The sequence below is a fragment of the Mesocricetus auratus genome, unplaced genomic scaffold (assembly GCF_017639785.1).
Source record: "Mesocricetus auratus isolate SY011 unplaced genomic scaffold, BCM_Maur_2.0 Super-Scaffold_15014, whole genome shotgun sequence".
In the NCBI taxonomy this organism is placed as follows: Eukaryota; Metazoa; Chordata; class Mammalia; order Rodentia; family Cricetidae; genus Mesocricetus; species Mesocricetus auratus.
Window position 1 is genome coordinate 10,955,159 of NW_024429186.1, and position 26,583 is coordinate 10,981,741.

The 26,583-nt window shown below is 48.8% G+C and overlaps 1 protein-coding gene across 5 annotated transcripts in view; it reads right to left on the reverse strand.

Moving 5' to 3' along the window:
* The window catches only part of Eml1 (EMAP like 1), a 153,433-nt gene that overhangs the window by 61,419 nt on the left and 65,431 nt on the right, over positions 1-26,583 (reverse strand). For all 5 annotated transcript variants that reach the window (XM_040742513.1, XM_040742514.1, XM_040742517.1 and 2 more), the window contains exon 2: positions 6,818-7,000. In XM_040742513.1, the coding sequence (XP_040598447.1) occupies positions 6,818-7,000 (183 nt within the window). The remainder of the gene's footprint in view (positions 1-6,817; positions 7,001-26,583) is intronic.

Here is a 26,583-nt window from a genome sequence, read left to right on the forward strand (position 1 = left end):
AGACGGTGATACCCACACGGACCAGTTTCTCCTTTATCAATTAAAAATCAAGACAATCTCTCACAGACATGGCCAAGGGCCAAACTGACCTAGCAATGTCTTGGCAGAGACACTCTTCCAGGGAATTCTAAGGTTCGGCAAGCTGACAGTTTAATCACGGGGCTGGAGGGATGGCTCAGAAGATTCGAGCACTCCTTGCTCTTGTAGAAGACTTGGGTTAGATTCCCCACATCCGTGGTGGCTCACAACCACCCATAACTCCAGTTCCAGGGGATCCAATGCCTTCTTCTGACCTCTTTGGGCACCAGACACAGGTGTGTACTTATACACACACGGAGACAAAACATTCTTGCACATAAAAATTTTAAAATAATTAAACCAGCCGGGCGCTGGTGACGCACGCCTTTAATCCCAGCACTCGGGAGGCAGAGGCAGGCGGATCTCTGTGAGTTCGAGGCCGGGCTGGACTGACAGCCTCCAAAACAATACAGAGAAACCCTGTCTCGTAAAAACCAAAAAAAAAAAAATAATAATAATTAAACCAACTATGACAAACATCAAAAGCTTGACTCGTGGAGCAAAACTGACAAAGTGGACCTCATTAAGAACTCTACAAATCTGCCAAAGAAATTTTAAGAACCTTAGGTTGAAAGAAAGTATTTTTAAACTACATGTCTGATAAAGGACTTGTACAGAGTATAATAGGAGCTCTGAAAATTCAATATTAAGAAAACAAATGGCCTAATTAAAAAAATCGACACAAGATCAGAAAAGACACCTCACTAATGATCTTCAGGTGCCAAATGAACATATGCAAAGACAGTTAACATCACTGTCATTAGGGAGTGCAAAGTAAAACAATGATGAAATAGCTCTATACATCTATCAGAATGGCTGAAATTCCAAAACCGAAACAAAACACCAATTGTTGGCTAGCACAGGAGCCACAGGAACCCACATTCATTGATGAGGGGAACAGAAAATGGCGCAGCTACTTTGGAATACAGTTTGGCAGTGTCTTACAAAGCTAAATATAATCTTACCAGATGATCTAGTAATCACTCTGACACTAAGTATTTACCTAATTGTCTGAAAACTTATGTCTACACAGACCTGCATGTAAATGTTTATAGCAGCTTTAATCACAATTGTCAAAAACTAGAAGAAGGAACCAAGATGGTCTCCCATAGGTAAACATGTAGGGAAAAGGGACCAGCTAAAGAAACACACCCTGAGCAGAGCCAAAGAAACACACTTTGTCCCTGGAATCAGAGCCAGAGAAAGAAACACACTTTGGCCCTGAAACCAGAGCCAAATCTGACCCTAACCCTGTGCAGAAAACTAGCCAGTCTGAGCTCAGCATTAAAATCTGACCGATACGCACCCTGGAAACCCTATATAAATCCTGTGTTTGTCCAGCTTGTGGCTGCTCTCGCTACCCGGCTGTCCTCTGGGTTCTTCCCTCCCAATAAACCCCTTCAATGAGCTTTGGGTGAAGACCTTCTTTTGTGTGGAGCAGAGACGACTCTGGACAGGGCAGAGCAAGCAGGACTGTAACACTTTTGCTGGGGAAACCTTCCCCTGGCAGAGCGGAGTTGTTATACTCAGCTCTCCTCTCTCCCAGGAGCAGAGCTGAACTGTAGCAACTTCGCCAGGCAAACCTTCTCCTGCCTGAGCAAAACTGCTACACTGGGCAAACATCCCCAGCTGGAAGACCCTGTCCTGCCGGAGCTGAGCTGATACACTGGGGAAGCTTTTCCCTGAGGCAGGGCTGTAAGCTGCTATGCTTTCTGCGACCTGTGACAGTCCTTGGCTCCCGAGCTCCAGGATACCTTTCCATCTGAACTGTGTAACACTCAGTATTCTGTGACTCTCCAGCTCCAGGATACCTTTCCATCTGAGCTGTGTAACACTCAGTATTCTGTGACTCCAAGTGCCAGAATACCTGTCCCATCCCGATCCGCCCGAAATGCCTACAAAACGGATAAACAAGCTGGTCCATTCAACAGCCGACTGTACCTCTGATGAAAAGAAATGAACTGCCTGCAACTCCCACGGGTCTGAAGTCTGGGTAAGTGTAATGGTTAGCGTTAACTGTGAGCCTGACCAAGTCTAGAATCACCTGGCTCTGGGATTAAAGGGGAAGACCTGACCACTGTGGGTGGCATTATCCCCTGTCTGGGACCCTGAACTGTGTAACAGAAGAGAAACTGGGCTCAGTAGTGACCTGTATTCATTGCTTTCTGCTTCCTGAGTGCAGATACAATGTTACCAGCTGCTTCAAGTTCACCTATCCCCACCCACTTTCTGGGTGTCAGGTGACCGGGAGGGTGTGACTGCTCCAGCCTCCAGCGCACTAAATCTGGAGGGAAGAGGTGGGGTCTAAGAATCTGCCACTGGGTCCTGCTCTCAGGCAATATTCTACAGCTCTGGGGACCAGAACAGCTGACTATGGCATTGTCAACCTTGAGTGTCCTCTTGTCTTAACCATTCTGTCACACCCTTCTCCAGGATGCCTATCAGGTATGTGATGGCTATGCTCTTGGCTGTCAACTTGACACCTGGAATTAACTAAAACCCAAGCGACAGGGTACACCTGTGAGGAATTTTTTTGTTGTTGTTAAATCACTTAAAGTGAGAAGACCCACTATTTTTGTTGTTGTTGTTTTTGTCTTTTTTTTTTTATTTCAGGGCGAGATTTTTCTGTATATCCCTGGCTGTCCTGGAACTCACTCTGTAGACCAGGCTGGGCTTGAACTCAGAGATACACCTGCCTCTGCCTTCAGAGTGCTGGAATTAAAGATATGTACCACCACGCCTGGCTGAGGGAAGACCCCCTTTTCACCTGGATCTTTTGAGGTGGGAGGGCACACCTTCAGTCTGGGCCACACCTTCTGCTACAGCCCATATAAGGACACGGAAGAAGGACGGTCGCTCTCTGCCTGCTTCCTCTCAACTATCACTGGCTAGTCCACTCCTTCACCAGCGCTGGAGCCTGCTTCTTTGGGATTCCAGAGAATACAGCAGACCAGCTGAGACAGCCAGCCTTGCGGACTGACCAGCTTGGACTGGATGCTTGGACTTCCTGTTGATAGTCATTTTGGACAACCTGGACCACAGCCTGTAAGCGATTCTAACAAATGCCCCATAAATGTTTTAATTCTATCAGTTCTGTTCACTTAGAGAACGCTGACTGACACAATGTCCCAATAGATTCCTCTGAGGCAGCATTTGGTCGACACTGTGGCTTCAGGTGAGCTACCCACTGTGCGAGAGTCGTTCTATCCATGTGCTTTACTAGGATGGACTCTACACCCAGTCCCAGAGCCCAGGCTAAACACTGTGTCCCTTGGGATAATAGAAATACACTGTCACCGCTCCTGAGGGGCTGAGGGAGGGGGCAGTTCCCAGAGCCTGGGAGGAAAGCAGAGGCCCCGAGGACACGGCAACACCGAGTGGAGGGACAGTGTCACGCTCACTTAGGGATCCTCACAGAGTCAGAAAAAGGCGTAAATATTCCCTAGCTTCCATTCTCCACCCCTTAGTCCTAGAGGGGAGGTGGAGGCAGAGGGAGTCTGTAAGTCAGGTGATTGCAGCCAGCAGTGGCTGGTGGGGCAGGGCCTGGGCAGGCCTTGCAGAGCAGAGCTGGCTGTCATCACCCTAAGGATGCTGCATGCCGCCGGCTGCCCAATGACCAGTCGGCTCCATCACCACCTGCCACCAGGCCCGCACATAGAGGGAACCTGATACAGACGGCCTCCATATCCACAAGTTCAATGCCCGTGTGCTCTTCCAACTGGGGACAGATAGCGGCTTTTAAAACGTCATGTTTTCTTTTTCTTGCTATCATTCCTTGGACGACAGGACTCATGTAGCATTGCATGTGACACGGGTGATTTCAATTATACGGAAGGATGGGAGTGGGATTCATGCCAAACATGTTGCCATGGTGTGTGAAGGGACTTGAACAGCCTCAGATTTGAGTATTTGTGGGTCCTGGAACCAGTCCCCGGAGATATGGAGGGATGCCTATATTTGTCAATGAGGCCACATTGTATCTCAATAACATGAGATGGAGAGACGGCTCAGCAGTTAGGAGTACGCGCTGCTCTTCCAGAGCACCTGAGTTCAGTCACCAGCATCCGTGCTGGGTGGCTCACAGCCAACCGCCAGCTAACTGTAGTTTCGGGTATCTAACACTCTCCTGGCCTTTTGGGCACCTGCACTCATATGCACAAACCACACACAGACATGCACACGCTTACCCATAATTAAAATACAAATAAGATCATTTTAAAGGATATGGTAGAAAGCTATCAAGGCAAGAACCCCAGGCTAGACATACACTCCCACACCCCAACACGTGCACACACACAACACACAGACCTCGGAAAGGAAACAACATAGCTCCCTGTCCCCAGGTTCCATGCATACAGGGGTGTCCAACTCTACCAAGTCCCCAAGGGGAAGAGCCAGGTGTGCCTGGATGCTAACACCAGGACCCAGCATCATGGCTCTGTAAAATTCAGGCTCAGCCCCCAGATACCTATTAGCTTCGCCCACAAATTGACACAGTGTAGGGGTCACTGCACCCTCAGGATACATGTCTCCCGCTTCCCTGACTTCCTGGTGTTTCTCAGTGTGACTTTCCAGCTTTCAAACTGACGAGATAGTTCCACTTGTGAAAGCCATGTACAGTGAGTGAGGCATTCGTCTGATGAATGCTCAAATGTCATCCATTATCAAGTAAAATAAAAACCCTGGGCAAACTCTGTCTATGATTTCCCCTACTCTTCAGAAATAAGGAATTTTAGAAACCCCAAACTTCATCAGATCTATTTGTGGACAGCTGTGTAGGCCATGGACTATCTAAAACAATCCGGTTCCTGGTCTGAAACACTCCAACCTCTTTGTAACTTAGGGGCCAAGATCGCTGGAAAGAGTTGTTCGATATATAGAGCCAAGGGTAGCATGTGCCTCTGATGGGGGCTGGCCCTTCAGCGTCACGAGAGACAGAGAACCCGCCCTTTCCGAGTAGTGGGAATGAAGCCGGGGACTGGAGGAGACACAATGTGAGGGAAACCAAGAATATTCACTGTTGGACAGACAGTCCTCTCCTGACTCCAGTGACAATCCAAGCCTCGAAGAGCCAACAAGACAAGATCTCTCCATGGCCTAAAGCTTGCCAAGTAGGCTAGGCCATCTCCTGCTGCTTCCCTAGCCTGGCATTATCAGTCCATAAACCCATGTCACCACAGTGGGGACCATCCTCTGGTCTTCATGCCTGCATAGCAAGCACTTTATTGACTGAGCTATCTCCATGGTTTAAGAACGGCTTTTTTGTTTGTTTGGGTTTTTGTTTTTGTTTGTGACAGTGTCTCTCTATGTGGTCCCACCTGTCTTGGAATTCACAAGATCCACCTGGCTCCACTTCCTGGGTCCTGAGTGCTGAGATTAAAGGTGAGCACCACCATGCCCAGATAAGAAAGGCAGGTTTAAAGGGATGCTAGCATGCTACCACCTCAGCCTGTTTTAACCGGAGGAAACACAGCAGCCTGGATGGGGCAGCCACACAGAAAATCAAAAGATGAGTCACTGCACTCACATGCAAACGTCAGGACACTAATGTTCATGCATGTTCTAGAACATTCCTTTACACTGTGTGAGGATGTGTCACTGTGATTGGTTTAATAAAGAGCTGAATGGCCACTAGCTGGGAAGGAAGAGGTTACTCGGGACTTCTGGGGACAGAGAGGTCTCAAGGAAGAAGAAAGGTGGAGGTACCGACTGGACAAAGAGGGAGCAGGACATGCAGGAGGAGACGTTAGAGCCACAATTCGCGTGGCAACACGTAGATGAATAGAAATGGGTTAATTTAAGTTATAAGAGCTGGTGCGACAAGCCTGAGCTAAGGCCGAGATTCCCTAATTAATTGTAAGTCTCTGACATTTTTTTGTGAGCTGGAAGCCCAAAGAAAAACCCATCTATACATGCATGGGGTGAGGAGCTTCAGGACATCTTTTGATTTTGAAATTTGCAGGGTCACTAAAAGCTACTTCATATAAGCACTACTTTTGTATGTCATATCCCGGGAGGGGCATGAAATAATGGCTTGAATTGGCCAGAAACCTGCTGTACAGACCTCTGTTACAGGCTGTGTCCCCTATGGGTAGCGGGGCGGGGGGGGGGGGGTCTCAAAAGCTGCCAAAGACACGTCCTGAAAGAAGCTGAGCGGACTCCGGCCAGCGACGCCTTCTGGACAAGGCTTTCTAAAGGGAGTCACCCGCGTCAACACCCAGACTGCCCGCGAGGATGCCTTGTACCACATGCGTAGCGGCTTGTGCTTTGATGTGAACTGAGGATGCAGGAAGAGACGTGCCGGGGAAGTTCTGGATGGAACCCCCAGCAGGGGCATTCTGTCAGTTTTCTTTGCCCCAGGCAACCGTAACTGTTCTCAGTGGTCCATCTGGAAGGTGCCTTCCTTGACTCGGAGTATTTAGGCATCACCTACAAATGCGCACTTTGGCACCACACAGGACAGCTCACCACCACCAACACAACAACAGATGCTGCCACACTTTGTGAGATGAGTTCAGTGGGGCGGGCCTAAGGACATTCTGATTTGGGGTCAGTTTTGAAGTGAAGAGCCCATTCAAGAGCCCTGCAGGATCTTTAACGCCGCTGTGGATGCTGCGCCACGCCCACCCCGCTGTGGATGCTGCGCCACGCCCACTCCTCTGTGGATGCTGCGCCACGCCCACTCCACTATGGATGCGGCGCCACGCCCACCCCGCTGTGGATGCTGCACCGCGCCCACCTTTGGTAGGTCCTTTTCTGTTAAGCACAGCTTGTTGCTCCTCTGTGATGTTCAGCCTCCGAACCACGTCAGCCAGCGCTGACTTGAGCAGCTGAATGTCATCCTCCTGCATCTGGACTCGTTGCTCCAGAGAGGCGATTCGATCTGATACCTCCATGCTGCTGGCAGCAGAGGCGCTGTCATCTAGACCAAAGAGAAGTGTCAGGTGAGTGAAATATGCCCATGACAATCAGATCCGTCCACACACTGGGACACTTTGAATGTGATACAATCTACCAATCTAAGGTAATGGCTTGTTGGCAGAATCACACGGGGCGGCTTACTTTACGGAATTTCCTGTCCGTCCCATCACTGGTATCTCACTCTCCACAAGGTTGCCTTGTTTAAATGGAGGTCTAAATTGGCATTCTATTTTTCTACATGAAAGCCAATGTGTTTGCTTGTTCAGTGGCATCAGAGAACCTCGGGGACTCAAGTGATGTCGGACTGTTTATTTCGAGTTCTCAACATTACAGCATCCCTTCTGCTTACTTATTCTACTTCTGACACCATCTGATGTGGAAGGTCAATGCAATAGGGAATATAATATATTTATTTACCAGAATAAGAACTTACACACAAAAGACTGGGGAGTCAGAAGCGTGGCAGGCTTCCAGAGGAAGAGAGGAGAAGAGGAAAAGAGAGATTCATTTCTCTTTCACTTCCTTTTATCTCCACCTGTCTTAAATTTCCTTATCCCCACCCTTAGGGCGGATAGCTTTGTGGGGCTCACCCCTACAGAGAACCTCGGGGACTCGAGTGATGTCGGACTGTTTATTTCGAGTTCTCAACATTGCAGCATCCCTTCTGCTTACTTAGCCTTTATCCAAAAGCTGACAAGCAGTTTGCGGACAGAGGACCGCACTGATCATTGGTTTGCGAAGCCTGTAGTCATTCACCCTCTTGAAACCAAGGGAGGTTTGTCCAACTCCATCTCTCGTCTCGAAGATTCCCCCACCTAACCACGGTCACACAGTTCTAGCTGTGCAGCCCAGGTGAGAATGTCAGCACCAATGGGACAGCTCGGTGAGATTCAGACACAGCCCTCAGAGCTTCGGATGCAGAGCACCACTCCCGAATTTGCACCAATTCGGGAAGCATGCTTCCACTCTTCGAGGGTCAGAGCATCAAGTGGTCAAATCTGTCTGGTAAGCAAACCTTTCTGTAATGGCCATGGCCATCAGAGTCACAGCTCACAACTCCTGGCCACTCCACAGGGCTCTCTCTGCATGACCCTCCTCACCGCCCCCACCTTGGTTTTGGAATCTTCCCCCTCGCTGCCTGCATTCCTACTACACTGTTTTCCCCACAGTGGTGTGAATGAGAATGGCCCCCATAGGCTCAGATGTTTGAATTCTTGGTCCCTTGTTGGTGGAGCGGTTTGGGAAGGATTAAGAGGCGTGGTCATGTCGGAGGTGTGTCACCAGGGGTGGGTATTGAGGTTTCAAAAGCTTAGTGCCATTCCCAGTGTGCGCTCTTCCTTGCGGATCAAGGTGTGAGCTCTCAAACGCTGTTCCATCCACCAGGGGCCATGCCTTCACTGGCCATTGTCGACTCTAACGCTCTGGAACTGTTAGCTCGTTAGCTCAATTAAATTCTTTCTTTTACACGTTGCCCTGTGCATGGTGTTATCTCATAGCAATAGAAACCCAAAGCTAAACCCGAAGCCAAAGCTCTTGTTAGAGTTTAAAAATTACTTGTGTGTGTGTGTGAGAGAGAGAGACAGACAGACAGAGAGACAGAGACAGAGAGAGAGAGGGAGAGAGGGAGAGAGAGAGAGAGAGAGAGAGAGAGAGAGAGAGAGAGAGAGAGAGAGAGCACATTTGCAGATGCCATGGCACATATGTCGAAGTCAGAGTAGAGCTCTCCTGGATCTAGTCTCTCCTTCTACCATGTGGGTCCCGATGATCCACCTCGCTGGTCCAACAGACACACAAAGATAGGATGAAAATAAACAAACAGGAAAGATAGTATCCTGTAAAGTGATTAAAATTTGAGAGGCAAAGTGCCACCATGAAAGGGGAGGCAACTATAAGGAAAATGTAATAGTTATCACCATGCATCTGTGAGTCCAGCGGAAGAGGCAGAGCCTTCCACCCAAGTTCAAATCCACCTCTGCTCATCACAACCCAGCCAACCACGTGTGAGGGCGTTTGTCTCCAGGTACCCCAATTTCTCCACCAGAGACACAGGGATGACACCAGTATCTGCCTTGGATGGTGATTATGACAGAGTTCTGCATCTGCTTCACTTAGAGTATCTCTGTACAAGCTAATGCATAAGTGTGTGCCACATTTAAGCTATCAATATCATCAATACAATTATGAGAGTAAGCTTAAATTTAACATTTCTTTCAAAATTCCAGAGTGCTCTCTGAACAGTTTTAAAATTGTGTTCTCTGTTGGATTACATGTCTGTGCATGGGTATGTGCATGACAGAAGCGGGTGTCGGATCCCCTGTAGCTGGCATAACAGGCAGTTCTGAGTGGCTCAGTATGGAAGAGCACTACACACTCTTAGTCACGGAACCAACCATCAAGCCCCTTTCTGAACATGTTTGTGCAAGTAAGAGTATGTATTTTATTAATAATGTGTTTCATAAATTACACAAAAAATGTTATAGTTCGGATGCTTTCTCTCAAGGCCCAAGCCCAGGTGGTAGGCAGGCGGTGGTGCTGCAAACTTTGGGGGCTGGGGACCTAGTAGGGGCTCTAAGGTCACTGACACATGCCTTTGCAAAGGATTGTGGGGTCCCCATCTCTTCCGCTCCCCTCCCTGGTCTCTTTTTTGTTTCCTAGACACGAGGTGAGTGGTTCTCCCCCATCTCTGTCCTTACCACAGGCCCAAAGCAACTGAGCATGGACCAGAAGTTTCAAAACGCTGAGCCAAATAAATCTCATCTTTCCTGTATGTTCTTTACCTTAAGTCTTCTGGTACAGTCAGGGAACGGTAACACTGAAAGATCTGCTGTGAACTCTCTGGGTTGTTCACGTACGCAGACTTGTGAATGGGGGTCTGAGCCAGCACAGTACGGAGACCTGTGTGGTCCAAATCTGTGCATCAGTCATGCAGATCCACACACAGAGTAAGACAGAACTGTCTTGCTAACAGTGGTCTAAAATTAATGATTGAAAATGGTATCACTGTATCCTCAATAGGTGGGTGGATGGGTAGACAGGCAGGTGGACAGGTGAGACTTGAACAAAATGCGTAAGTCAGACTTCAGCCATCCCACAAATTTGTACAGGAGAAGGTACAATTGACTATTTTACCAGGAAAGCCCCCTAATATCTGCTTTGAACACAAATAAAAGCCGGAGCGCCTCGTCTTCGAGGGCGAATATCTGCTTCCGAGCCGTGTGCAGGTTGCCCCTGTGAGGTAATCCTTGCACTTTCGGGATCGCGCTCAGCTGTGACAGTTTGCTTGCTTCCATTTCTGCATGTCTAGGAGACCGCTCGGCAGCACTAGAGTCTGATGGCTTCACCTCAGTGCAGCTGGGGAAACGGATTACACAGACAGCAGCAAAGCCCAGCGCCTGCTCTGACCCACACAGACCGTTGCCAACAGGTGAGTGTGTCACCGAATCCCACAGCTCCGAAGGAGCGTTTTCTCCCACTTCTGTCACAGAAGGCCACGTTGGACTAGGAGTGTGGCATAAATCAAACGGCACAGGTTATCTGTTTTAAAGTAATTTTAGATCTGGTACTTCCTGCACAATTTATCCAGGGATATCATTAAAATGAGAGCTCCTAACAAGAAGCTGAAGGAAGAGATGCTTCTGCAGTTAAGAGCACTTGGCTGCTCTTGCGGAGGACCTGAGTTCAGTTCCCAGTACCTACTTGGTACTGTAAGTCCAGTAAGTCCAGTTTCAGGGGACCTGGTGCCCTCTTCTGGCCTCTGTGGGCATTGACACACAATGATGCACATGTATCATGCAGGCATTCATACACAAGATAAAAATAGTCAGGCGGTGGTGCCCACACCTTTAATCAATCCCAGCACTCAGGAGGGAGGGGCAGGTGGATCTCCGTGAGTTCAAGGCCAGCCTGGTCTACAGATGGAGTTCCAGGACAGGCTCCAAGGCTACATAGAGAAACCCTATCTCAAAAAACAACAACAAAAAGATAAAAATGAATCTTTTTTTTTTTTGAGACAGGGTTTCTCTGTGTAGCTTTGGAGTCTATCCTGGCACTCTCTCTGTAGACCAGGTTGGCCTCGAACTCACAGAGATCCACCTGCCTCTGCCTCCCGAGTGCTGGGATTAAAGGTGTGCGCCACCAATGCCCGGCAAAAATGAATCCTTTTAAAAAGGTTTTTAAAAAAACCTTTACATCTTAGTAACTTCGAAGTTTTCACATTTTGTAAATCATTTTTCTTGTAATGTTAGAGGGGGGTATTGTAAAAAAAAAACATTTTCTGTATGCTTTCACTTCTTAGTTGGGGTTTGTTTGTCCTTAAGAGAGGGTCTTCTGTAACCTAGGCCAGCCTTGAACTTGCTATGTAGCCAAGCATGACTTTAAACTCCTGATCCTTCTACCTCCACCTCCCAAGTGCTTGGATTACAGATGTAATCATCACATATGGTTTATGCAATACTGGGGGTCGAACTCGGGCTTTGTGAATGCTGGGGAAACACTCTACCAACTGAGCTACATCCCCAGCCCACCTCAGGTTTTTAAGACTGCCATTTGAAAACAGAATCCACTGTCAAGTGCTTACTTGGGTGGTCTGGGCTCTGCTTACCCGGCATGGGGTGTGCCTGGACCACTGAGGAAGTCTCTTCCGGTGACTATGTCCACACAATAGGCACGCCACAAAGTGCTGGCACTGTGCCCACAGTGGTGAGACTCTTAACTGTAGAGGCCTGAGCAGGTAACTTCTCTGCTCAGTCAAGAGCAGACAGTCTCAGGAACACACATTTACACATCCTACACTGCGCCAGTGGTCCTGAGGCCGGTGCTGAGTGTTACCTATGAGGAGGGGGATCATGGAGTTGTTGGGGGGGACCAGATACAGGGAGAGAGCACTGGTCAGGCCCAGGAGCAAACACAACAGGATTCCTGCTCTTCACCAACTATGTGACCACCCCAGGCCCAATTCTCCTGCCTCTGGTTTTCTCATGAGAATGAATGTTAATATCCACCTAACATCTAGTATTAACACATTGATGGCCTGGGGATACTCACACACGGGCGGAGATGTTCCTTACCTGAAATAGTTTGGACCAGGAGTGTTTCTGGTTTTGAAGATTTTTAGGCTCGAGGTTTTTGTTTTGTTTTGTTTTGGTTTTTTTTGAGACAGGGTTTCTCTGTATTGTTTTGGAGCCTGTCCTGGAACTCACTCTGTAGACCAGGCTGGCCTCGAACTCACAGAGATCCACCTGCCTCTGCCTCTCAAGTGCTAGGATTAAAGGCGTGTGCCACCAACGCCCGGCCTAGGCTCGTGTTTTATTGAGTGAGCACGGTGAATTTTCGAAATCTAAAACTCCCGCCACGTTGATACTCTAAAAGCTTCGTATTTCAGAGCCATTTATACTTTGAATTTTCACATTAGGAACACTCTGGATGTGTGGCTCACTGATGCTAACATTATTGTTATCTCAACAGAAAGCAAAGCCTGATCTCCGGCAGCACTGGCGACAAGCTGCCACGCGGGAAGTAAATCCACAAACTAGCGATTAGCAGGTGAGATCACCCAGACTGGAGACACTGTTCCTGCTGTCCGGCACAGTGACAACCTCAACACAGAGTGTGGTTGACAGGACATGAGAAAGCGGGACTCCCCCGAGAGGTACGTGCACCCAGCCTCCCTCTCCCTCCCGTCCCAGACGAGCCCTGCTGACTCCAGACGGGCGACAGGAGAAAGCAAGGTCCAAAGGCAGGTGAGGGGAAATCATGGTTTCAAAATGTGACCTAAGTTTTGATGGATTCACAACATTGAAAATTAAAGAGGAAAACCGAGGGCGTCACCCACACACGGGCGCGGTGGAGAGCAGCTTGATAAGTTTATCAGCTCTTTTATCCTGACCGGTATTCTCAAGTCCTTTTGACTAACATTTGCTATCAACCTAGAAAAGTCCGCCTAAGGCTGCAGCATCAGATTCCAGGAACTGTTTGGAAGCCAACTTGAGTGTGCTGGGGCTGCTGGGGTGGGGTGGGGGTGGGGCAGGGGTGGGGCGGGGGTGGGGCGGAGGTGTAGACACAAGGGCACAGCCAGACTCTAAGACAGGGGTTCTCAACCTGTGGGTCACAGTCCGCTTGGGGGAATAGCATATCAGATACTTATTTTTTTTTAATCAATAATGATTTTTTTATTCTTTTTTTTAAAATTTAGATAAGAAACAAGGTTGCTTCACAAGTCAGTTCCAGGTAGATACTTATATTACAATTCATAACAGTAGCAAAATTGCAGTTATGAGGCAGCAACAAATACAATTTTATGGCTGGGGGTCACCACAGCGTGAGGAACTGTGTTAAACGGTCGCAGCATCAGGAAGGATGAGAACCCCTGCTCTAGAGCAACTGGGACGAGAGATGACGAGGAAGATTGAGGCCCTCGGAATATGCGCCTTGACAGTCACACCAGAGGCCACCACGGGGAAGACAGAAGCACAGAGGGAGAAGGGGTGAGCAGGGGAGGAGGTGAGGACAGGACTAGGATCTGGGAAGACTGGGGACTTGGTCTAAGGAGATTGCTGCAAGTATTCGATCTTACATTGGCCCTCACATTTGTTCACATCTGGTGGTACCTCAGCAGGCTGTTGCTGCATGGGGTCTGCTGGCAGAATAACCTGTAAGTAGAAATCTAAGTCCTTGTAGTCTCTGTCTTACGTCACTGTCAAACAATGGGCCATTTGAAGCCAGGCATAGTGGCACATGTTTTTAGTTCCAGCAGAGACAGAGGCAGGCAAATAGGTCTCTGAGAGTTTGAGGCCAGTCTGGCCTACATAGTGACTTCCAGGACAGCCAGGGCTACGTAGTGAGACCCTGTCTTAAAAAGACTAATATATTAAAACAAAAAGGACCCTTTGAACTTAGCGTTACTTCTATCCACTGTCCTGTTTGTAATTGTTTTGTTACAGAAACGTTGTCCTTTTTATTAATATCATGAAACTACTGTTTCTTAAGTGTCATAAACTTTGACTTGGAGCCATGATGGGACAATTGGGGTCAGCTTTGCTATCTGGGCTCAAATAGCTGAAGGGAAGAAGCCAAGTGTGACGGACAGTGGTGTTGAAGACCCTGGGCATCCGACAGCAAGGGACAGTGACTGCTGAGAGACGGCAAATCAGAGGGTTAGTCTACAGCTATCTGAACAGGTGGCTACAGCTTCCAGAACAGGCTGCACAGGGAGGGACACAGTGAAACCTGACGGTGTCCCTGTGTCAGGGAGACAGAGCTAGACTAGCACAGCCAAGGTGACAGACAAGAGATGGCAGGAGGCACACAGGAGAGGACACGTCCCGGACGGGTGCTCCAGACACCTGCAGGGGATGCGTCCTTGTCTTCAGGTGTCATGCAAGGTCATGAAGGAATCTTCTGGAAAAATGACAGAGTGCAGTCTCCGGAGCCCACACGGGATGGTTCCTACCATTACAAGTCCATGGTGTCACTAGACTCAACAAGGAGAGCATCCACTCATGGTCCAGGAGCAACAGTGTTCCCATTCAGGAGCCGCAGGGAACTGGGGGAGGCTTAGACTCTCACATGAGTTAGCTCTCTGGGAGATCTGATTCCAGTGCTCTATGGAACTGAGGGTCGGGAAAGAAGGCCAGCCCCCCTGATGTGTGCATACACCCACGATCAATCTTGTCCCTTTCCAAAGCGTGTACACACAGGCACACTTTAAATGGGAGAGGTGGCTGGCAGACAGGGTGGTCAACTGCCTCTGCTATTCAGTTCCACACCAAGGCATCCTGCAGTTGTAAGAATTCACCTTGCTCAACGTAAGCTTGAGCAGCAAGCAGAGTTGGTGCGGCTGTTAGCCTAAAACAACCAGGGCACGAATCCTGGAACAGTGCCCGACCCCCGTGTGAGTAGGGGGTAGCAGTGACACCCTGTCAAATGGCTACTCAGGGCTCTTTCTTGCAGTAAGGACTCTAAGTGACTGTAAAGGTGGGGGGGGGCGTCCCTGCAGCTACTGTCTTTGTTTCTTCAGAGCACGAGCTGTCACGATGCCCATTGTCCACTTCACCGGAAAGTAAGTGCCAGGGTTTTTCTTCTCCACTCTTTACGCCAAACTTAAAGTGGGCTCAGCACCCCATGGCACATGACTTGCCTGTGTCAGGGGATCAAAGGACACAACACCCCCAGTACTCACAGGGCACACAGCCTGTGCACACACACACTAGAGGATTTGTTTCTAAAGAACACAACAGTCAGGGTGGAGCTGTGGGGGTGTCTTAATCAAACTTTGTCCGTCATAAAGGTTCAGGTACCCAGAAGAAGGCGCATCACAAATAAATAAGTAAATAAACAAACAAAAATTTTAAATCTTAAAAAAAAAAGGAAGGCACATTGCATCTAGTCCCCCAGTCCCTTGCAAGATCTAACCCAGGGCCCAAGCTGTCCATCTTCCAGGCCTCCTGCTGTACCATGCGCAGCAGAAGGGATTCCCTTCTGAGCCCCAAGTAGACCTATAGCTGCCTTGTAACCAGAGCAAGGTAGCCACTGCCCATGCAGGAGGTGGCTGCCTCTGTGGCCAGGAACCGGCACAAGCATAGGAAGACCAGCTTATCCACTGGCACCAGAATCTCCTGAACAGTGGTTTTACGGAGAAAAAAAATACAAGTTATCATAAAACAAAGTTAGTTGTGGATTGTAAATCAACCTCCCCAGCCCTATGCCGGCGCCCAAGGGTGTGGCAGGATTAGGAGTCTCAACTAGACAGAAAATGGGACCTAGGTCTGCATCTGGGAGGCAAGGCTCTATAGAAGCTGCAGAAACCCACACTTGTCACCACCCTGACGCCAGTGCCGATCCAGAAAACACAGATGGATTGGACTGGTGACAGCCAGCATGTCTGGAGGCAGAGTGGGCCAAGGAAAGGGATGCTGGAGAAGAAAAAGACTAGAGAGACGCTTCAGCCGCCTAAAGTGGGGCCCAGAGACATGAAGCTAAAAATAAAAAACCACAAGGGAAAACAGGCCCGCGCTCAAGCACTCACTGATGCGGGAGAAAGTGGGCTCTGGCTGGAGGGACCACCCCACACAGTCAGTTAGCTTCCCGGCTCCTCTGTACCATTAGCTCCAGCAGGAGAGTTGGGGCTGCTCAACGACCTTTTTATGTGGAACACTCCTGACAGTAAGCAAAAAACCAGACAGCATCTCAAAACAGAAAAACATGCATGCTACACCAACTGGCTCTGGATGCCCTACCCAAGAAGGATTCTACAGGATGGGTCAGAAAATGAGAGAGACAGAGATTAAGTAATGGGAGGCAGGCAGAGAAATATTTGTAAGGCCTCTCTCTCTCTCTCTCTCTCTCTCTCTCTCTCTCTCTCTCTCTCTCTCTCTCTCTCTCTCTGTGTGTGTGTGTGTGTGTGTGTGTGTGTTTCATGCTGGATTCTGTGAGTTCCAGGCCAGCTTGGTCTACATAGTGAGTTCCAGGACAGCCAGAGCTACATAGTGAGACTCCCATCTTAATGAATAAATATAATAAAAGAAGAGAAAACATTAACATGCATACAATATGACTATTAGTATCACTCAGGTAACTGAATGTCAAGTGTCACTTACCAGGGAACACACGTGCATGCTTGTGCACATGCATGGATGGGAGTTTACATTCTCATACATAATTTCTGCAGTTAATGTTCAAGCCACCATTTAGACAGAGTCAAGATGGAACTTAAGGGAAAAAAAGAACAGCCCTGGAAGGAGGCAGACCTGAGAAGACTGAGCTGGAGAAAGTGTGTTCTCCACTGAGACGCTGGAGTTCCTCCTCACGAGCCCCAACAGCCTCTCAGGCTGTCAGATGCCTTCCTGCAAAAATGAGCAGCCAGACACTTCGTTTCTGCACACAAGGTCATCTGTCTGCCGATCACTCAGGCAGCTTCGAAGTTGTGCTTGGACCTGCCTTCTGGCCTCCCTGCCCCCACTGGGGGAGCATTCCAACCATCTAACCACACATCCTCTTACTTGAACAGCTTGTGGTTAGCCACAGAAGCATTACAAAGCCCACGTATTAGCATATGGGGATGCACTTGCAGATAGTAGCCTTGGGGATTTTCAGGTCTGCCTCTATTCCATTTCGTCATTTCTTGTAGGATCCCAACAGTGTAGACTCCCTACAGTTGGACAAGATGGGTAGCGCAATAAACAGAGAAAGCTCTGGGAGTCAGAAGGTCTGGAGTACCGTCACTCTGAATGAGTCATGCAACGCTGGGTGTAAAGGATGATGAGTCTCTTCTATGGGACTGCTCAGTGGCACGCTCACTATAAAGCTCTGACTAAGAGCTGGGGAGATGGCTCAGTGGGCATAGTGCCTGCCATACAAGCATAAGGTCCTGAGTTCAAACCCAACACCCATATAAAACCCACATAAACCCATATAAAACAGCACATGGCTGTAACCCACCACTGGAGAGGCAGAAGCAGGAGGATCCCCAGTGCTTATTGGTCAGCTAGCCTAGTCAAGTTAGCAAGCCTCCCCGTCAACCAATAAGAGACCCTGTGTAAAAAAAGAAAGGAGGAAGGAAGGAAGGAAAAGAGAGAAAGGAAGGAAGGAAAGAAGAAAGGAAGGAAGGAAAGAAGAAAGGAAGGAAGGAAGAAAAGAAAGAAAGAAAGAAAGAAAGAAAGAAAGAAAGAAAGAAAGAAAGAAAGAAAGAAAGAAAGTATGCTTGGGCAGTGGTGGCGCACTCCTTTAATCCCAGCACCTGAGAGGCAGAGGCAGGTGGATCTCTGAGTTCTAGGCCAGCCTAGTCCACAGAGTGAGTTCTAGGACAGCTAGAGCTGTAATACAGAGAAACCCTTTCTCAAAAAAAAAAAAAAAAAAAAAAAAGAAAGAAAGAAAGAAAAAGAAGAGATTAACACCAATCTCGGGCTTCTACATACATGTACATGTGCATATGCACACACACTGAGTAAAATCATCAAGGATGTGAAAACTAATGTGGGAAACCCTGTCAAAACAAGCAGACCACTCAGCACCAGGCCCTGCTTGTGTCTCCCACCACAGCCATGCGACAGCACCTGACTGGGCCCTGGCTGGAAAGCAGGGAGACCCCTTAGCAGAGGCGGAAATGTGCCTCAGCCTCCCCGTCTTGCCAGCTCACAGCTGCCTCCTTTCACACCTCCCAACTCCTGTAATCCATCCAGTCAGTTCACTGCACGCCCAGGGTTACACACACGCGACGCTTGAAATAACCCTTCACGGAGGTCAGTCAAAGCAAAACACACAGCTTCCATTCTGAACCGCCCCAGGTCCCAGGTGAAGGTGTAGGAGTTGTGGTTAGGAACAAGTTTGCTCAGGGAAAGCACATGAGGTTGGTAGGGAGGGAAAGGTCCCTTCGCATCTTTGGCTTCTGTTTTGTCCGTACGGACAGGTGAGCATAGCGTGCACAGCGCCAGCAAAGCTCAGCACCTGACTACGCGGTAAAACTGTGACGCGGAGAGGTCCAGATTCCCACCATCATCTGTGCTAATCCTTGCTCTGCAAGCTGCCATCCTGGCTCTCCTCCACCTTGCAGTGTGCTGTGAGCGTTTCTTAGGCACGCTGGCATTCACTACAGGCAGAAGCCACACACACACACCACAAAGCTCATCATGGAGAATCGCAAAGGCAGAATACACTGACAAAACACAGAACCGTGTTGATTCTCACTGCATCAAAAAAGAAAGGCATAATAAAAGACAGTGTCCAGGCAAAGCTGCAAAGGTTTACATAAAACCATCTAGAGACACTGCTTCAGTGTGAGCCTGAAAGCTGTCCCCATACACTTAAGCATTTGAAAGCTTGGTCTCCAGCCCGTAGCATAGAACTATTTGGGTGTGCGCAGGAATCTTTAGGAGGCGGGGCTTAGCTGATAGACATGGGCCACTGGGGGCAGGCACCCAGCAGACAATCCCCTGACACCCAAAGACGCTTCAGTCTTACGATGGGAATGAAGACGTTCAGTTCCTCTCTTCCAGGCTCACTGAAGCCTCTCGTGAAAGATGATAGTATGCCTGCCATTATTCCTCCTAACCCTGACCATCCAACATCACAGAAACCGTAACCCATAAAACTACTAGTGTGCTCGGGCGTTGGTGACGCACGCCTTTAATCCCAGCACTCGGGAGGCAGAGGCAGGTGGATCTCTGTGAGTTCGAGACCAGCCTGGTCTACAGAGCGAGTTCCAGGACAGCCTCCAAAGCCACAGAGAAACCCTGTCTCGAAAAACCAAAAAAAAAAAAAAAAAAAAAAAAAAAGAAAAAGAAAAAAAAAAAGAAAGGTGATTTCTGAGAACCGCAAAGCCAACAGGCAATCACTCTGTTGGGATGACAACTAAAAACCACCATCAGCATTTTCCCAACCTGCGCAGACCTAACGGCTGAGTTAAACTACACGTCACACAGCTGGGTCTCCACGGAGTATCAGGCTTACCGTGTGCATGGCTGAACCAATCTCCAAAGGCTTCCTGGAGAGTTCCACAGCTTCTCTGTTCTCCTCTGTATGTGGGAGGGACTTGGAAGGCCCAGATGTCAGGAGTCCTTTCCTAAGCCTGTTGACCCCACCTGCCATCGCGTCCCTCGTGACTACAGCTGGCGGGTCCACACCCTCCCCTTGCACAACCTCATCAACTTAACCTCATCCACCGTCTATGCTGGGGTCTCCAGCAAGGCCTCCCCTGCTTCAGAGCTCAATCTGCTGTCCACAAGGGTGTGTGTGTGTGTGTGTGTGTGTGTGTCTGTATGTGTGTCTGTGTCTGTGTATGTGTGTCTGAGTGTGTGTCTGTGTGTCTGTGTCTGTGTGTGTGTCTGTGTCTGTGTGTGTGTCTGTGTGTCTGTGTGTGTGTCTGTGTGTGTGTCTGTCTGTCTGTGTGTGTCTGTCTGTGTGTGTGTCTGTGTCTGTGTGTGTGTCTGTCTGTCTGTGTGTGTCTGTCTGTGTGTGTGTGTCTGTGTGTGTGTCTGTGTGTCTGTGTGTGTGTGTCTGTGTCTGTCTGTGTGTGTGTCTGTGTGTGTGTGTCTGTGTATGTCTGTCTCTGTGTGTGGGTGTGTGTCTGTCTGTCTCTGTGTGTCTGTCTGTCTCTGTGTGTGTGTGTGTGTGTGTGTCTGTCTGTGTGTGTGTCTTGTGTGTCTATGAGACACGATGTTAAACAAATTGCCTTGGTTTTGCTTGTCTTTCCAGGCTCCCTCACCCCTGTGAATGGCTGCCTATGCAGCCAGTCATTAATGTAAAACCTAGGTACACCCTTGGCTAATTCCCAATTTCTTACCGTAAACATCAAATCAATCACCAAGTCCTACTGAGTCTAAACATCTGACCATAGACCATCCTGCCTTTTGTCTCTGTCTTTTGCATCTTCTCAGCTTCCTCCTTGCTTTGTCTCTGGTCATTTGCTGTTAGGGCTCCTCCAACAGCCCCAACCGCTTTACCCCACAGGAGTCCCCCCCCTCCACTCCTCGTTATCAGGCCAACATCATCCTCCTAAAACAAAAACTCAGTCCTCTGGTCCTCAGTCCCACTTTCAAGGTCCGGCCACATGGAGAGGCAGTGTGGATACTGTGTACCAGAAATCACAAGAAACACCACCGTAATTTCTGCCATGGGTGTCCCCTGTCCGAGAGGAAACGCTCGGCACATGCTGCCTGGCTTCTTGCCTGACTTTAAGTTTGGTACCCTTAACCCAGCTTTAGAATCTACTGAACTGAGAACAGTTTCCCAGATGCTGAATGTTCTCTCCTGCTTCCTGGTCTTGCAATCTTCACACACACACACACACACACACACACACACACACACACACACCTTCTTTACCTGACTTAATTCTACTGCTCAGCTCAGGTCATATCCTTCCCAAAACGCCTCTCATCATCACCACCTGAAAAGCAAGCTGAGCTAAGGCCACAGAGTGCCCTGTGTTTATCCTGGTCAGAAGACCTATTTACTGGATCCCTGCCACATTCAACCAGGGTACCCAGAAGTCATGGACCACATCGTTTATGTTATGCGTCCTAAGCACCTGGCTCATCCAGTGCAAGTCATCCCCAGGAGTGAACCACATGAGTCGTCATCTCTAAACCTCCTGAATGCCAATTCCAAACTAACTCTCGGAATCCCCCCGAGACCCCCTCAAGAAGTGTGGGAAGTCAAGAACGTTTTCCTAATTACACCCAGAGGTCCTTTCCTGTGTCACCGTACTGACATCTGAACTGATGGTGGGAGTGCCACCAGGCAGCTCAGGGCCGTTGCACCAAGTGCTTAGAGTCTTCACTGACGCCTGCTCACAGTCAAAATGAACGCTCACCTAAGACGACTTGAAGCTGCACAGGATACCAATGCCATTCAAGTTCGACCCTCAAGCACGGGCCTTGTTATGAAGCAGGTCAAGGGCGGGGGGGGGGGCGTCCGAGCAGCGCACTGTGCGGTTCACGGTGAGCCTTCGGGTGAGTAATCTCATTTCCCTCAGACAAACCGCAAGTACTCACAGGGGAGAGTTCTGTAATCAGATCTCAGGAGTGAGGGCAGGGAGGCGGCTGAGGGGGCAGATGTGCTTGCTGCCAAGCCTAGCAACCTGGGCTCGATGGCTCGCTCACCCTCCGTGCTCACTCACACAATGTACAAATAACAAACCAAGAGTGATCCTGTCACTGCAAGGAAAAGAGCTGACAGTACTTGACACTGAGCTTTCCCCGGGAGAGAACACCAGAACTCTGCAGACTTTTAGCAGCTGTTAGCTGCCTAAAGACTCTTTTGGTGACACAGTGGCGACGCTGACCCTCAGAACACTCCAATGCTGAATAAGACAGTACATCACAAGTGAACACTCTACACGACTCAGGGACTTCACGTTTCTCAAGTGGCCTTAGCGTGTCATTATAAGATCATATGCGGGGAAAGGGCCATTTGAATGCCGGGCGGGACACCAGCTGAGAACTTGGTGAAGGATGAAATGTGAAGCTTTCAGCAGACATTGCTCCATCAAAACCAGCTGCCAGGTGTGGCCTATAACCAGGCGCTAAGAAGGTAGAAACGGGAGAGTCATAAGTGAGGGCGGGCCTGGGTTACGGTGAGTTTGAGGCCAGACTGTGTGGTAGAATAGAATATCTGTTTAACTATGTAAAGATGTGCCGCATAGTAACTGTTTAACTATGTGAAGACGAGCTGCTGTTTCACCTTGCCTGCCTAAGGTACCTGATTGGTCTAATAAATAGCTGAATGGCCAATAGCTAGGCAGAGGAGGGTTAGGAGAGAAGAAAAGAGACCCAAGTCGGCTGGGGGTCAGCCATCCAGAGGAGGAAACAGGAAAACAGATGAACAGCGCATAGATGAGGAAAACGAGCCTTGGGTGGCAGAGATTAATAGAAATGGGTTAATTTAAGTTAAAGGGAAAAAAAGTGCTACCTAGAAACAAGCCTAAGCTGAGGCCGAGCATTCATAATTAATAGTAAGTTTCTGGTGAACCAAGAAAGCCTGCTACAAGGCTGGGCTGCATAGCACAACCTTGTCTCAAAAACAAAACAAAGCAAATATACAACACACAGACACAAACACACACACGTACACACACATTTACACACACACAAACACACACACATATACACACACACGTGTGCTCAGAAACAAAAACAAGAGCCGGAAACATGACTCAGTTGGCAGAGAGCTTGCCCAGCATGCACAAAGCTCTGGGTTCCATCCCCAGCACCACATAAACCAGGTGTGGCAGTACATGCCTGCAATCCCAGCACTAGGAGGTACAAGTGGAGAATCACAAGATTTAGGCCAACCTTAGCTAAGTAAGGATTTCGAGGCCAACCTGGGCTACACAAGACCCTACCTCAGTAAGGAGTGGGGTCAGACGGCTCAGCAGTTAAGAGCATTTCCTGACCTCGGATAAGAGGTCCTGAGTTCAGTTCCCAAAACCCACAGCAGGTGGCTCACAACCTCTTGTGACTCCAGCTCCAAGGGACCTGACCTGGGGTCTCTATGGGCACCTCCACACATGTGCAACATATTCCCAGACAAAGACAGACAGACAGACAGACACACAGATACACACACACACACACACACACACACACACAAGTGGTGGGGGAAGGGGGCTCTAAGTTCTTGCACCTATACCTCAGCACCAGAAATGCCCACCTGCCTTCAGACTCCAGCAAAAGCATCCCAGGCAGACTCACTGCCCTTGGGTATTCCCGGAGTAAGTGGGAAAGGTTAGCATGAGGACAAGAGGAATGGCATTTTGACTCTCCTGCTAGGAACATCAGAAGCCATCCCACTGCAAGAGTTGCTTCAACACAAAGCCTCGCATTAAGACTGTCAGGCACTTCTCTCCAAGGGACCACCCCTCCCTCTACACATGACACAAAACCCTCATCTCCACCACTCAACGCCAGGCTCTCCAAAGTGATGATCGTTTAAATCATAAGGAAGAAAGAAAAACTGCCAGACACCCTAAAAAATCTCATTAGCATTTAAAACTCAACAAAGTAACCTGGAAATTGTCCTTCGCAGGTCCCTGGTGACTTATTCAAAGAATCCCCAAGCCTGCCAGGCAGTCAAAAGCGTCCTTCCTGACTCAGGGGAGGATTACAGAGAGATGGCTGCAATTTGGCTATCTAACAGAAATATCTCCTCATCCTCATTTTAACGAAGACAAATGAAAAAGCCAGCATTGTTAATAGAAGAAAATGGATCAGCCCATGCTAATCACGACACAAGAGGGCACGTCACTTCTGTATTGGAAGAGTGCTCAGCTCTGTCGGACAAAGGCATGCATGGCAGTTGGAGTCACTGAAGCCAAAGTGACTGGGCAATGCCAAGTCGTGAGGTACAGGTATAGAAAGTGCTAGATCAAACCTATCTGGACCCTGGTTCTGTCACTCCCCAGCTGCCTGACCTGGATCAATGAGTGTTGTCTCTCAGCTGGCCTGGCTGCAAAGTTGTTCCTGATTTTGGCACACACTCATGGGCATCCATCTCTGCTAGAACAGTGACAACCCCACCACTACCCAATTATACACATGCATGCTGGCCCTTCTGCACTCAGGGTGCAGTCTATCGTTGGGGATAGGATCTGTGCGCCACCTGGTGTGCTTGGGACGGGATACACTCCCTTGAGGCATCGCGGCTGGATAGCCTCAGACACAACAGGACGCCAGGCCCTGCAAATGCACAGCTTTGGCTGAGTGCAATCCAGTCTTGATTTTATAGCTTTATAATCTGCCAATTTAAAAAGTGCTTTATAGTGAAGCTGGAACTACCAGGTCTCCTTGCAGACTGCTGGTTGTTTTCTGTGATGAACTCTGACACCCCCGCCTCTTGTTTCACTGAGTTTTGGTTTTTCTCTGGGTCTCACTGTATATAGCCTGGGCTGATTCTGAATTCAACATCAGCCAGCCTCATCCTCCCAAGTGCTGGGATTACAGTCCTGTGCCATCACACCCCATGTCCTTTTCATTGTCCCCTGCTTGAGGGAAAAGAACTGCACCAACCCTCAGTAGTTACAAAGCCACAGAACATCTGAAGATACCCGGCTGTCCATCACCCACCAGGTCCCACAAAGGCATCTGACATGGACAGCAGAAGATGGCCTCAGGCTTCTGAGAGGGGACTCCATGGCACACAGGGTCTGTGTGTCCTGGCAACTGGCCCAGGTTTTGGAATCTTGACGTGGTGGTACATGTTCTGGTGGTACATGTCTATTATCCTAACATTTGAGGGTCTGAGGCAGGACCATGATTCTGAGGCTAGTCTGAGCCACACAAGTGAGACCTCATCTAAATAAATAAATACATAAATAGATTTGCTTTTGTTTCATGTGCGCGAGTATTTTGCCTGCATGTATATATGTGTACCACATGCATACCTGGTTACCTTGCAGACCCGAAGAGGGCATCAGATCCCCTGGGACTGGAGTCACAGTTGTGAGTCTCCATGTGGGTGCTGGGAATTGAATCTGGGTTCTGTGCAACAGTAACAAGTGTCCTTATTCTCTAAGCCAACTCTTCAGACCCTTAATGGACTTTTAAGATTTAATTCAGGGCTGGAGTGGTGGCTCAGAAGTTAAGAGCACTGCCTGCTCTTCCGGAAGTCCTGAGTTCAATTCCCAGCAACCACATTGTGGCTCACAACCATCTGTAATGAGATCTGGGGCCCTCTTCTGCCTGCAGGCATACACACAGGCAAGACACTGTATACATAATAAATAAATCTTTTAACATTTTTAATTTGTCTCAATTCAGGTCTGAATTCCATTGTAGTTAAAGGAGTTACCAGTAAGTCATTAATGACATATATTCATGGCTTTTAAATAGGTAAAGATAGTTGCTTTTGTCAGTTATTTAAAAAAAACCTTTTCTGCAACTATAATTTTCATGTATATACTGTATAAATGGAAAGGCCATGTCATCTGAAATTTTGCCTTGAAGACTGTCATTATGAAAGTTGGAGACACTTTTGCTTTTGTTCGTTAATCCAAAAAGCCAATCCCCTTCCTGAATGGGGCTGGCCTTTGTTGTGCCCTCATTGAGAAACACAAAATCCTCAGGGCTGGTACTGGAAAGCACACAAAACTGGTTAAGCCTTACTCAGAATCCCTTTGCTCAGGTACCAGGACTGATCTTCAAGAAGAGGTGGCTAAGAAGAGCCTCGACCAGGCGAGTAACACCCAGTGTGTTCAGCCCCAAGACTCTGGAGCCCACGGGGCATGGGAAATTGTTGTTTGTTTGTTTTTGGAGGGGGTAGGGAGGTGGGATAGGGTGGGATGGGGTGGTCCACCTCCCCCTGTTAACAATGCCCCAGATAAGAGAAATGCTGCACTCGGAAACATTCTATCTGCAAAACCGTTAAGAACGATTTGTTTTATGAAGCACAGACTTTACGTAAGGGAAGGGTGGGCAGCTAATGCTGGGCACTAGGACCCCGAGATATTCCGAGCCTCTGCCCAAAGGTTTATATTATTCCCTTAACTCCTGCTGCTTTGAGTCACCCTTTAGGAAGGGCTGTCATTCAAATGCCACCCCTAAATCTTGGCACTGTGAGTCTCTTTGCAAGGAGGGACCCTAGAAACCAAACTGCAGGGACGATTGTGTGGGGGAGAAGAGCAGGACAAAGGAGTGCTGGGAAATGCATTGTGCAGCCCTGAGGGTCACCGAGAGGTTTATAGCTAGGGAAAAAAGGCGGACACCTCAATGCTGTGTGGCTTGTCCAAAGGCCAGATGGTCGGTAAGCCAGAACAATCCTAGTCACAATGCGTCAGAAAGGAATCACCGTCAAGACGGGATTCCAAGAACCACCCGCTGCGCTTTCAGAGTTTGGTTTGGAAACACTCCCCCAAATGGCCTTCTTCAGCCCACATCCACCTAAGTGGGTGTCACAAAGGCGCAGCCACACGGATGTCCTCAGTCAGGCACCCACATACTGAAGCAGCACGAGGATGCCCCAGCTGTGTAGGCACCCAACAGAACTAGCAGGCCGCAACGGCCAAGACTGCGTGCAATCCATCCCTCGGCAGCATCAACAGCAATGAACAGTCCGCTTCACTCCCAAAGTGAGGCAGCGTACAGTTCTCTAAGGAGA